This window comes from Porites lutea, chromosome 9 (genome assembly GCF_958299795.1).
Source record: "Porites lutea chromosome 9, jaPorLute2.1, whole genome shotgun sequence".
NCBI classification, from domain to species: Eukaryota; Metazoa; Cnidaria; class Anthozoa; order Scleractinia; family Poritidae; genus Porites; species Porites lutea.
In genome coordinates, this window is record NC_133209.1 from 30,361,765 (window position 1) to 30,375,722 (window position 13,958).

General features: G+C 38.0%; 1 protein-coding gene across 2 annotated transcripts; it reads right to left on the reverse strand.

The window, feature by feature from the left end:
* Positions 1-570: 570 nt before the first annotated feature.
* Positions 571-13,958, reverse strand: LOC140949224 (major facilitator superfamily domain-containing protein 12-like). Of its 2 annotated transcripts, XM_073398451.1 has the most exons (10): positions 13,319-13,957; positions 8,606-8,714; positions 7,661-7,745; positions 6,799-6,971; positions 5,995-6,087; positions 4,815-4,907; positions 4,066-4,239; positions 3,021-3,130; positions 2,170-2,309; positions 571-1,706 (listed from the first exon to the last, which is right to left on the reverse strand). In XM_073398451.1, the coding sequence occupies exons 1-10, from the start codon at positions 13,843-13,845 to the stop codon at positions 1,633-1,635; spliced, it is 1,578 nt and encodes a 525-aa protein (XP_073254552.1). In that variant the 5' UTR covers positions 13,846-13,957; the 3' UTR covers positions 571-1,632. The 2 variants fall into 2 exon arrangements, with proteins under 2 accessions (XP_073254552.1, XP_073254553.1); XM_073398452.1 differs by lacking the exon at positions 4,815-4,907 and having other exon boundaries at positions 13,319-13,958.

Consider the following 13,958-nt stretch of genomic DNA (forward strand, 5'->3'; position numbering starts at 1 on the left):
TACCCTAGATACAAATGTGGATACTGCGTGCCTCGTGCATGACAAGACTGGCCAGTAACCAATGGTGTTTGAGAGGGCTAATACCTAGGTGATCCCCTCCCAAAGCTGACGTAATGTCTACGTGTTTTCATTTTTACTCGTAAATGGCGCGTTCGTATCTAGTATGCAACTTTGCTGATAATCAACAGTAGAAAGAAGATATATGGCGTGGTGAAATAAACATATGCCTATTATCCTAAAGGATGGCACTCTTGTAGGCACTCTTAAAATAACGTCGCCTTTGTCACTTCTGAACCAAATCTTAATTTAACCTCTGATAGTGGCGTTCCAAAGAATGACTGAATAATTAATGCCACTTTTGATTTTTTGTACCTTTAGGTTCTCTGTCCAATTCGAGTCACCATTGGGGTTAGCAATTTTTAACACTGAGAACAACATTGCACCTTCAAATTTGTTCAAGATCACGTCGAGTTAAGATCATTCTTTGATGTTTGGTCACACGAAAAAACTAGTGAAAAACTCGCTTTTGCGGTTAAAAAAGTACAGGAAGACAAACGAGGAAACAGAAAGCGCATCAAAAAACCTTTTTATTGAGTTCACCAAAACCCAGATCTTTAGAAAACAAGTACCCCACTATACAACTTTAAAAAATAGAACTTTTTGTAAAGTGACTATATCAGTTGTTTAGAAAATTAACTCGTGACAATGGCAAGGATATACAAGAAAAATGTAGGATCAAAAAACAGTTACTTTTAAGTACGAAGTACAATTGAGGCATGTAAACCTCTGACAACTTTAACCCTTTGATATGATATTTTTTAGCCTGCTAACTAGTTTGTTTCGACATCATATAAAGCTACATCATCAGTTAACTGTGAAGAGCAACATTGACAAAATTCTTTTGAAAACATATTTATTGAAAAATGAAGCAATGTATCCAGAAAAAAAAAAAACTTAAAACCAGCTTAACAGATCGGTTGCTACATTTTTTTATGGTTTGACTAACAAAGTAACGTCAGGGATTCGATTTAAATAAAAGTCAGAATAAATTAATCATTCATATTTCAGTATTAACCATGAACCAATGAAAAGGGTAAGTGAATGTCGTGGTTTGAATTTTATTTTTCTTTGTTCCAAACTCATCATCATACATAACCACGCCCAAAAACATTTGGAAAAAATCTAAACCAAGGATAGAATTTCTCCACAACGTAACATTTAAAGTCCGTGTAAGCCCCAAAATATAATTTATCATTAACATATAATTATCATAATCAATTTGATAGATAGACTATTCCCTCGAAACAGGAACTTGTCATATAAATAGCTCATAGAAAGATAATTTAAAAAAAATTTAATGTTTTAATTTTAACAATAGCTAATTTTGTTTGTACTATGATAAAGAAACAATGTCAATATGATGAGGCCTTATATTATTTTGTATCTGGTTTCCCAAGTATCTTGCACCTTGTTCAGCCAGAACCACTTGTGTAACCATACGACTGATTTGCATCATGTTTGGTCCATTAGCGTCTGTAGCCGGTTACGTGAATCGTTACTCCGACGATAGATATGACAGATACTATGTTGATATTATGGTCACGTGAGGGGGAGGCAGATATGATTGCAGTATTATACTTCTGTAGACTTCAGATAAGGCAGTCGGTCAAATTCGATATCTTCTGTACAGTCATCTTTACTTGTAACTGAAATTTTAAAAAAATGTACACAATAATTGTTACAGTTTGAATGAGGAATCTGTTATATAACGAACGTCATTTCATACATACAAAGACGATAAACCTTTTAAAGCTTCATTGCCATAAAGAAAGGCTGAAATGTGAAATGCTAGGTACTGCATAAACACAAATGGCCCGGGCAATGCACCAGAAGATAAACACGAATTGCATTCAAAGTAAACGTAACAGACTACGGTATTCGAATTTAACTCATTTTGATGGAAATTGTAATGTATGATGGTCGGTTAACATGGGCCATTGTTTTTTTTTTTAACTCGATAAATAAGATATTTGTTTTGCAATTTGTTGCTTACAGCTAGTAATCAACGAAACTATCCAAACTTATTAAAAATAACATAATCAACAACTCAAACAGTTAATTTCACGCAAAAAAAAGTGAACTTCAAAAACATGATTGATAGCCTCGTACCTGTCATTCGTCGTTTAGCATTTTTATTCGAAGCAGGGCGATATAACACCGCAACAACCAAAAATGCAAGTAAAGCCTCGACACCAGGAAAAACGGAGAATGCACCCCTTAGGTACTGGGCACAAGGTTCGCCACATGGTCTGAAACATTAAAAGAGGAATATCATTTCAAGCCCCTCAATGGCAAACAGTGAGCTTTTTGCGTCACAAATACCTTTATCGGTACTTACTTTTTGCGTTTTTCGCGATTGTGAAAAAATTGCGAAATTAAAGACCCGCGAGTAAAAACCCCCGCGAAATTTAAACACGCAAATTTAGAAAATTCAAATTACAGAAAAAAAAACACATGAAATTAAAAACACCATGGTATGTATGGACAAATTCACAAATTATTAAGTGATTTTCCTGGTAAGTTTCATTATGTATCTTCAGTTGTGAAATTATTAAATACCGTTAATTTGTAAACATTTCACATGGAATAGAGAATCTAGCTATAATCTTCATCAATCTGATTCGTTTTGTTTGTTCCGGTTTATCTAGAAAACTTTAAAAGTTCAGACGTTTTGAAAAATAAAGTGAAGTTGAGAACGCCTGAATCGCGAAATTATATGCCTTTTTCATATTTGCCTATTGAAATAGCGAAAGTAAAACCTCGCGAAATATTGCCTCGCCAAAATCGCGAAATTAAGTACTAATAAGGTAGTTAATTTTGTTAACAATGCCAATTACGCGTCCTTATTCGCTATTGACCAGAAGCAGGCAACGTCTAAGATCACACAAAAAACAGCAAGCTTCTTGCACAACCATTTCATTGCGTTATTTCTGTACACCTGGAAGACACGTTTTACTTACCCTGTTGTTGTGTCCTGCTGCGGGTAATTTTCTTGTAACCCTAAAACGATGAAGCCAAGCGACAATTTGTCCATCAAAGAACAAACACCGTAGACAAAACCACTAGATTTCTGCAAAAAGAAATTTAAAAAAATGTTATACCGATAAGAAAAAAAAGTGAGGTGATGATGGTGGTGCTGTTGGCTTTGTAACGACAAGTCGGTTTTCAATTCCAGTGATCAATAAACAGACGGAAGAAACGGAGTCTACTATCTCTCCTTTATAACTGCCGGATTGAAAACATTTCTCATTAGCTGATTCACTACTTGTAAATAATACTTGTTTTTTGCTGCTTTTTGCTCGTTTAATGTGTTTTGTTTTGCTTGCTTTTTATTCCGTCTAAATATATTTCAGCAAGATTTCGCCGCTTAATTATTTATTGTATTCATAATCTTAGGTTAGGGAGAGAACTCATGGTAATAAGCCCCTACAGTTTCAATTTGAGCTTCTTCACCCGAAATAACCTCTAATTCCTCCAATTAAGTAATTTACGTCAATTTTAATCTTAATTATCATTTTTGTAATATTATATTAAATGACTGTTTATTTTTTTCTAGCAATAAATAAACTAAAACTGAAACAGACTGTTCAGAGTCCACTATTTTACTGTAAGATGTCCGGATCTAACGCTTTCTCTTACGGACGGCTATCGTGGTTTCAAGTATACCGTTTGTGCCCAGTCTGGAGATGATTGCGGTTGGGAGAAGGAGCCTCTCTCCCCCGTCCGCACTTAAACCCGACGCCCGCCCCCTTGTTAAATTTGACAAACAAAATGGTCCCCCGTAACGGAAAGCGCGTGCTTCATCTGGACCGTCTTAAGGAAAAATAGGTGACTGTGACCAATCTAAAAGGAAAGCAATAGCTCTATCCATTACGTGTGCTATCTACACTATGGGATACACCTAAGCCTTACAATGCAGTCTAATCATCGCTTGATGCTTGCCTCGGAATTTTTCTGCACTCACTCACTGCTCACTGAAGGTTATTAACCTCACATGCAACCTACCTTGTCATCACCAATCAGGTCTGCTACCATAGCCAATGACGTCACTATCATCATAGAGTTACCACAGCCCATGATGATCGTGGGCGCGTATATGACATCCCTATGGGATTGGGGCGTGAAGTAAAACCACGTTGAACAACCAATAACGATCACATTACCTACACAAAACAATACCTACAAAGAAAACGGCACAAGCGTAAATGCAGGTATTAGCGACCCTCAGTTAAGAGTACTTGTACGAGATTGAGTACGAGTAAGACTTTAGAATTTGAAGCCAGCCGCGTCTCCAGCACTCTTACTCCTTATAAGAGCTTTTAAGCTTTTTAGTTTTCAACCTCTTATCAGTCTATCAGCTGATAAATTTCCCAAATTCGCTGTATATTTTCTACTGCGTTGTAGATGTTGGTTTTGAGTGAAATGAGAATTTTACTTTTGCTGACTTCCCTTAGATTTTCCGAAGTTGTGAATTTCACATTTTTCTCGACAGACTTTGCTAAAATTGTCAGTACCCGTAAAATGCTTGGTTTCAAAAAGTAGTAAAGGAAAAACGGTATCAAACTGAATCTCGCGTTTTCGTAAACCGTTAAAAGAAAAAGGCTATAGTTAGCCTAGGCCTAAGGTGGCTACCCTGAACTCAGAGTGATTATTTTTTTCTTTATCTAAGAAATGGAAAATCAGACGAAGCCTAAAACAGGTTTTTAAAGAATTCGGGAGAATGCAGTGGTTAATTGTCCCTGCCTGATACATACCCTGTTTGAAAAGAATCTGTTAAGTCGTTTTATTCCTGCGCTCATAAGAATTCCACTGATGAGAATCATTAAAGGAAAATATGCAATAGCTTCCTGTAAGAAGAAAAAATGCAAGGTAAACAAATTTGAAAGCAAGGGAAAATACTAGCCTGCAAGTAGACGTCCCCTTGTACAGTCGACTCCCGATAACTCGAACCCTCGCTAACTCGAACCTCGCGCTAACTCGAACCAAAATCGATTTCCCCTGGATTTCCCACGTCATACATTCACTATAATTTTACCCTCGGTAACTCGAACCCTCGATAACTCGAATTCCCGATAACTCGAGCCTCTTTACGATTTCCCTTGAAGGTTCGAGTTATCGGAAGTCGACTGTATTTTTAAATTGTCCCTTTTCTCTGTGCAACAAAAGGAATAAAGGAAATGTCTGCACGCAGGCTAGGGACATATTTTCTCTGCTTGCGTCCAAAGCAATCAGTGCGACGTGATTCAAACGTTTCTTCCTGGATTGTTCAGACAAGCTATAAGTACCGACACTCACGTAAAAGATAGAGTCAGAAATAGTCCGAGCGATGAGACACCAAAGGTGCTTTTCAAAGTAGTAATTATATTTGCTTAAAGTAGTTGTAATTGAGCTGAGCTGCACTTTTGTTGTACCATTTATACACAAGCTACCTCAAATACTATTGTGCATCTCTCCTCCATATGTAATGTTGTTTACTTTGCTTAATGTTTTTTTCGTTTCTCTTTCAGTATAGAAGGTAACTTACAGTGCTCGGTCTTCCGGGGACGCAATTCTAACCCCCACTTGATAGCACTTAACCCTTTAAGCCCCAGTATCCACAAACAAATTCTCCAAACTGATCTCCATACATTTCCTTAAGGAATTAGTTGAAAGAATTTGATGACAGATCAGGGCATTTTCTCTCAGGTGATCATTTTATTAATTCTCATAACTTATCTCTTAACAGTGCACGGATAGTGTTAGGAGAACATTGATCTTGGTCACTATTGGGACTTGAAGGGTTAAAACTTCACCCGATCTTCTTTTGCTTTCCCAATCCAAGAGGACAGTGCAAAGTACAAAAAAAAAAACCGCCTGCTCGCTCGCTGGACACAAAAAAACCCTGACCTTAAGGCTACTAAAATTGAGATATATGTATTTCAAATAATGATATACCTTGTTGAAGTGAAGTGTCTCCGTCAAGTACATTGGAAAATACGACTGGTTTAGGTTTACTACATTTTGCGTCGCCATATAGACAAACACAACCTGAAATTAAAAACAAACATAGGTTTATTTAAAGAGGTTTTTTTTGTCATACCAAATGCGAAAGCATACATTCGGACATGTACTTCAAAATTGAATAAACTCATTTCTTGCTCCAATAAATGACCAAGTTAACGGAGGGCAAAAAGTAATCTTGGGTGCTTACCAGGAAATTCGATGGTTTTCGCCCAAATTCCATTCGGGGCGCTTCAGAAAATGATAGAGGGGCGTTCATAGACAGGAGACGTATAAAAGACAGAGGTGCTTATCCTCATATTCTTAAACTGTAATAAACTCCACTACAAAACTGATCTGCTTTCGGAGAAATAGGCCGTTTAGAGATCCAGATCGTTTTTTTAAAGCTCAACTTCAGTGCCAGAATCCTTAGTTTGAACTAGACATTGAACAAGCTGAAATGGGCAAAGTAGTGTTTTATCAGACAGGAAACTAAATATATTCAATGGTTTTGCTCTATTTCACTATTTCCTAGACAAGTGTTTTGAAGCAACCGCAATGTGGGGTGTCTCTTAGTCAGGGAGGCGTTTATTAGAGATCCGGGGGCGTCTAATACAAACTTAAAATCGTCAGGGGGCGTTTATTTAAGAGAGGATGACTATAAGATCATTTACGATATTTACAAATTGCAACTCGATTAGGGATGGTAGATTAACCGAAACACTTTGTGGATGTGAGAACTCTGAATCATTATTTTACCTTGTAAAAGTCTGGAGTTTTAAACCACTCTTTCCACGTTCTCTTTCGTTCGTCTTGCTGTCGGTGTTTTTCTTGCCTCTGAAGTTCAAGTTCAAGCGCTTGTTTTTCAAGGTCTTTACATTCTGGTCCATTGGGCGACGCTTTCGGCTTCAAATCTTTTTGTTTCTCTAGCTCTGAAGTGAAACAATAAGATACTACGCCAATCAGAGAATTAACGCAATTACGATTTTGACGATGTTTAGATTCGGTTATGTCTTTGTGCAATCAACAGGTTGAAGCAGTTTTGCACGCCGTCAGTGCACTCGGTATAGCTGACGGTCTCACTTACTTGCGACATGAGTTTGACAGAAGTTGCAAGATTAATCAGAGTCGCATCAACAACTCTAAGGTCCGAAATAATTTTACCAGAAACGCAGGCTTCGTAATAAAAGAAGGAAACAGAAACAGAGACCGTATTTTTACAAGTATCAATATCACTGAATCAAATTGAGACAAAAGTTAGGTAGCTCTTTTCCCAAATACCTTTTGAATATACGGAACAAATACGATTCCGTGACCAATCACATAAAACTTCTTCAGAAGCACTTAGTCATAATGGTTGTTTATTTTTCTTATCTGACCAAAGGAAATTTGAGGAATTTTCTAAAATACTGTTTTTATGCTAAGCCAAGAGTAAAAAGCAATGCACGTGATGCGAAGAAGGACAAGATGCATGCGCCCGACACGTGGACTAGATTTTTGCTGAAGGCGGGTAGGGATGGGGTTCTTGGACGAATTTGAACATGATGATAAGATGATTGCATAAAGACGGAAATACCTCACTGCAAAGAGCTACGTGTATAAACACCAATGAAATGCATACCTGAAGAGTCATCTTTGTCCTCAACTCCCAGGTGAAATATGATGGAGAAAAAACTTCCCGTAAGCATCACGATTATTGATTGATACTGCATAAAGGCAATACATAATTATTGGTTAACACTACAATCACAATCCCTTCCTTTTTCTCGCGGTGGGCTTCATTTGCCGGTTTCTTTGACTGACATCAACTGAACATTTTAAATTGAGAACAAAAGAGAATGGGGTCACACCTATTTTTTTCTCATTTAATGGTAATAGGACTGAGTGGAGTCCAACTCGGTCTTTAATCATGCGACAGATTAACAAAATCGGATGACCACATAGCGGGACGTCCGATTTGTTTAATTTTTTAAAATTAGAACTCAACGTTTTTTGAGGTACTGTCCTATAAAAATGATGAAATTAGGGCCGCTGATAGCCGATCAGATTTGATAATTTTTTCACAGTTATAATTTTAATTACAAAAATTAAAATTTTGAAACCGCCGAGGGACGGATCATTAAAAATAACCAGAAAAGCGTAAAAATTTTTCGGTACATGATTTTTTTATATATACCGTATTATTAGTGTACGAGAGTAGTAAAACAAAACAAAACAAAAACAAAAACAACATTACGGTCCTTCCAGTACTTTAATATTGGAGTTTAAGGGGGAAGGCAGTTGTATATCAATACAGTGGAACCTCGATTTAACGAAGGACTAGCCTGTTGCAGGCGTTCAGATAGTGGAGCGCGGCGTTCGAATGACGGGGAGCGAGCTAAATCGTACGCCGGCCTGGAACAGGCTAACGAAGGACCAAGGCATTGGCCAGGTTTCGTTATATCGATGTTCCTTTCCATATATTTTACTCAAACTAGGGCAGAGAATATTGTTCGTTGTGTAGACGTTCGTTATATGAAGGTTTCACTTTAGAATCAACCGACTGGAATTCTCTCGAGTCTCCTACCGTGAATTGTTTCTTGGCGGACTCGTCCACATTTTCTTCGCTATTTTGTCCTAAAAGAATCCATGTCACCACGTACACAAAAACTCCGCTCCCCAACTTCAATGCAGATCTAAGGAAACAAAGAAAAGAAAATTAAGCATAAGTTCAGTTTAACAATACTCGTTTACAAAGTTCGTGTTTTCGACCCGCGCTCAATATTGATTCGTGTCCTCTGCTTTTGGGTGAACTGCTCGAGAAAATATAGTTAACTTATCAGAACTTAACTCGAAGTACTGAGAACGCATTCTTCTTGCCTTCCTACTAAAATTGGAAATAAGTTATGGTATTGGCATAAAGATGGCGATAAACTGTAAGGTAGTCCATGACTTTTCTAGAGGTGAGAACAATTTCCCAACGCGTTAACGACCTGCTATCTGAGCGCTATTTCCAGTTTTTTGTCTAATTATACTTTTCAAGATTCGGTCCACCAATGAATCACATCGCTTCTAAGTATTGGATCCAACATTCGGGTGAGGAAAAAAAGAGAGAAACAAAAAAGAAAAAAGGCCGTCGTTTTAGAAAAAATAGTTCAAAGAAACAGAGTCAACTTAACTGAGACAATTTTTTTATTGTTGGCTTTTTTCATTTTATTTATTTTGTTATTTTTTTCAACTCTCGACCTTTCCAGGTACGCACGTGCAGACACGTGCCGCGCGTGCATGTAGCTACTCCCATGTACTCCCCTGGCTTAGTCAAGAACTAGTAACACAAATAGAAAATGAATTAAACATCCTTTTCCTCTCATAAGGGGCCTAGAACTAAATTTCCACTTAGCAAACCTGAACTATATTTCGAAGGCTACAGTTGAAAACGACGAAAACAAATTTGTTAGGGTAACTGTCCGCAAGACTTCTTACTTTACCTAGGATCTAAGATCAGGTAAGCTTTATTATTACGCATCTGTAAAATAAATTTCCGGGCAGGAAAAGTGTCAGTGTCTTTCATGTTCCATTCCTACATGTTCAGTGATACTGCTGAGCCGGAAATGAACTTCAACTTTGAAAACCTAGAAACCTTCTCGGTATAGTGTTACGTTGCTCTGTTATTTTTTAACACGTATCTAACCAAGCCCCTTAAAAATAATGCCGGGCGATTTGAAGGCATGTGACAAGGATTACAGACAAACCCTACAGCACAAGAAACTTAAAAAGCTTCCCTTTTGCACAATAATAAAAAAACCCGGACTTGTTTTATCCAATTTCGAGTACGGCAAACGTTTCCACCATGGTTTCCGGCAAACTTTTTCTGGGTGCACGTCAAAACACAGTCCAATAATCTTGCTCTCCAACTTGGCCTGGATTAACCTTTGATATGAAAACGATCTCATGCTATCTACCAACACCTTGTGTGGTATTTAATCGATGAAAAGTTTGTCTGATTTCTTTCCGTTTATGTCCCCCCACTAATCTTCGACGGATGTCCGATGATATCTTCCAAGAAAGATGATGTCCTGTAGTTTAGCGGAGCCGAACACGTATCGACTCCCTCCAAATCCAAATTTATTTTTTTGACTACGTAATCAGGTGACAGTGCGCGCAAAATGAACGTGAGAGCAACCCAACCGTGCCAAAGGGTCACCGCAACAACTATCGGTTGGCATTTCCACGGTTCGACAACACCCGGTAAAACTTCCAAATAAAAAGGAAATGTAAACGCCATCTTAACTTTACTGAAAACGTTTAAGTCATGAAGACAACCGAATCAGAATTGGATCCTCGGTTTTTACGTTTCCGATTACTCGCGCTTAGATAGATATGCACCCAAACCTGGTAGGTGAGGGAGCCACAACATACTTAAAACTGCAAACCTTCTTTCTGCCTTAGCCAGTAGAGTACCCTAGCTCCAGAGGTCCGTTCTCAAAATAAACACCCACCCAAACCTTATCACCAAGATCAAACCGAGGTTCCATGGCGTTACGATTATGGTAAGATTTCATTCATTTTTTTTCTCTTCTTTAATTTACCTCTCGAGGTCGAGCTTACTCGAAGAGGTGGAGTATATGTGACGATACATGTTTTAGTCTCCTTTAATTACAGTTTAGTCTAGCGGGAAATCAATAAGAAATACTGAAGATCTCGGGTTGTTTACTATCTCTTTCACTTTTGCTTTACGCGCGAAACACTTCACCTGCTTTCACCTGCTCTTTTAGTCGCCTTCTAGATTAACGGCTAGTAACGCTGGTTGACGCGGCTTCACCGCGAACCACACAGGCTATTCTGCCTTTGATTTGCACCGGTCCGCTTCCGTAGCATATGGTAAGGTAGGGAGGACAGTGATTTAGTATAGCACGCAATATTCCTACAAATTTTCGGGAGGAAACGCCACCCAAAATGAACATGGTTTGGAACGTTTTCGTTGCAGCAATCATTGCGAGAAGTAGAATCAAGTCAAGATCATAGTGTTTGGAGCAACAATATTATTTCAAGAGTCTCAAGTTATTTTTAATACCACAACAGAGCCACAAGATTGGGTGACAAGGTGCAAGCAAAATGGAAAACTGTAAAAAAAAAAAAAACGTTCAGGTGAAAGTTTAGAGGCAGTTCTCACGCGAGGTTTTTCTTCTTTCCTTTATAACTGCCTTTACAGCAAAAGATGTTTACACACAGTCTGGATATTTATTATTGTTAGAAATGTTTCGTGTCTAAACTTACATGTTGCTTCAATTTGTCTGCAATTTATAGTAGCTATATGGTTACCAGATAAGAGCATTGCATGTTTTTAAAACAGTTGGAAGTGCAAGGTTTCACTCTATCATCATCACCGTGGGAAATGACGACTATATTTCAAAATTTCCGGATATCCTGTGGAAAACCGAAAGCGTATGCAAACTACTTACAGTTGGCTTTCTTCACGAATATCTCTCGAAACAAAAATCCATCTTGCTCAAAAATCTCACAGGAAAAAAAGCGGCGACAACTTGGACTGAGACAGCGTTGTCTTGCGAATGCGCCCCAGGGGTAAAGAACTCCGCAAGTTTTTAAGTCCGCGCAAAGCGGACTGCAAGTTATCAAAGAGCAGGATTTTCTCTTACGCTTACAAAAAAATGTGTAAATATTTCCAATATGCTTAACTTGCTGTCGAAAAGGAAATGTTTTATAGAATCACTCACATCAGGCACACGGGAAGAACGAGCAGCAGGGTTACATAACAATATAATAATCCTTCCGTCAAAAAAACAAGGCGGGCACTATTTTTGTAATTTAAAAAAAAATTACACGTAATTACAATAGAAGTGAAATTGAAAAGGCAAGTTCTCCACAAAAGGTTAATTAAGAATTAAGTGTTAAATCATTATAAGTTTTAGACAAAGTCTGCATAAATTTAAAGTCAAACACATTCAGGTACTGGTAGAAACGGGAGGACGAATCGAAGAACTGATTTCCGATTAGGTTACTTCTTGTAAAAAAAAGGTATTTGCCTTAACAAATTGTTGACAACGATGCGATAATCGCCATAATCCTTTCCCAAAGCACCCTTTTTACATCGTAAAAAACAAAAGCTTTCTGACAGAAGAAAAAAAAATTGTTCGCCGTTCATCTTTGGGCCCTAGAAGGGAGGAAAATGTCATAATTGCCCGCAGGGCAGGCTCTCGTCGGGTAAAGGCGACAGGTAACAACATCTTGCTCTTTTAAGTAAGCTCACACCTTTACGAAAACCACATTTTCATTCCAGTAAGATAAATTTCAACTGGCTTTAAACCCAACCAAAGAGACAGCAGATGTCGCAAAGGCTGATCAAAAATCGCAGGTGAAAACTTCCTTTGAACTATAAAAGATGTTAAAGTGCAAGCGAGGAATATTTTTAAGGACTGGAATTTTCAATGATGACATCGTAAAATTTTCCGTAACCTTGATAGCATATTGATGAAGTTTCACTGTAAACAACCACATTTCTCACACTTCGGGTTCACGCGTATCGCTGATCTTCACAATCCTAAGTGTGGTGTTTGCATAATTTTCTCAACTTTCGTAGAAAGATTTCAGAATTTTCTCTCCAAAACTTTTATTTTTGCTAGCCGAAAGCGGAACTGCATGTTTATTAGCTACGTAGTTAAATCAAGCGATGTTTTGTTTTGCTGAATTATCATAAATACTGGCTTCGAGTCCAAGGTTCGTCGCCATTTGCACTTAAACAATTGATCAATTTCTTTGTCAAAGAATTTCAGCGAAGCGTGTCCTTACAATAACGGACTAGATAATTCCATCAATCTATTTTTTTCATATTACAGATCATAAGACATCTGTGCATGTCATATGACTGCATTGTTTCGCTTTCCGGCCTTGTGTCTGACGCCATACGTACAGGGAAACCCAGCTTGTCAAATAAATGATGCAATATGAATTTGACAAAAGCATTTTTTTCTCCCCAAATTTTAACCGGTTAAATTTCAAAGCAGAACTCATAGCGTATTAACTCGACCTTACACAGTACTATTTTGTTGAAATTTTTATTTCGACTTAAAATAGCATGGCTTTCCTTCGAGCGATTAACAATGACATAAGCTCATAAAAAAAAAAAATTATTTTGCGGCGGCAACAAGTAGCACCGCACGAGTAGCGCCCAAAGTTTGCATCGCAAGCTTGGAAATATGCCAACCAAACGCCTTACGATAAATTTTCAAAACAATCTGGTTGTTTTTGCAAGTTCCCTAACATTCTAGTTAGGTTTTCCTACCTTATTGCACTCAACTCCACCGCATCTTTCGGTCTTTTAGCGACATGAGGGATCAATGACAAATGGCTGATTTCCACCATTGGCCAAAAAACACTGAATAGAGCGGCAAGTACACCATAGTATGCTACCGGAACCCACTCCGGACTATCTTCATTGCAAATGAGACACGGGCTAAATACGAACGGCCAAACCAACAAGATACCAACGGTTCCGATGAAATGCCATATCTTTCTATTTCCAAATTTCTTTGTTATTGTCTTTGAGATTGATTTGTCGCATCCATAGCCGATGAACGGGGTGGAAATGGCATCAGCAACTTGTGAAGAGAGAAAAATATATCCAGTACCGGTCGCGGAAATTTTGACGATTTTGTTGAAAAAGATTATAAGATATGTAAACCAAGCTTGAATGCAGAGATCGTTGAATACATGTCCCACACCGTGGCAAACCTTTTGCTTCACTGAAGTTTTTTCTTCTTTATGAACAAGCGGTTTGTTCGATTTTCCGCGACCACAAATCCAGACCATTTTGAACTACGCTGGCGTCCTTCTTAACAAAAAAATTTTGAAGCGAAGCCTAAGCGAGCTCAGCTGGAAAAGAGATCGGATGTTAGTGGAAAGGCCGGCTTGGTAGAAATGTC

What these genes read in the sequence shown, in the direction of transcription:
- LOC140949224 (XM_073398451.1), bottom strand. Translation starts at nt 13,845, where the DNA reads ATGGTCTGGATTTGTGGTCGCGGAAAATCGAACAAACCGCTTGTTCAT. An exon ending in GTGGAGTTGAGTGCAATAAG is followed by an intron (nt 8,715 to 13,318) that starts GTAGGAAAACCT and finishes TTGTTTCCTTAG; the next exon opens with ATCTGCATTGAAGTTGGGGA. An exon ending in GGACAAAGATGACTCTTCAG is followed by an intron (nt 6,972 to 7,660) that starts GTATGCATTTCA and finishes GTTTCACTTCAG; the next exon opens with AGCTAGAGAAACAAAAAGAT.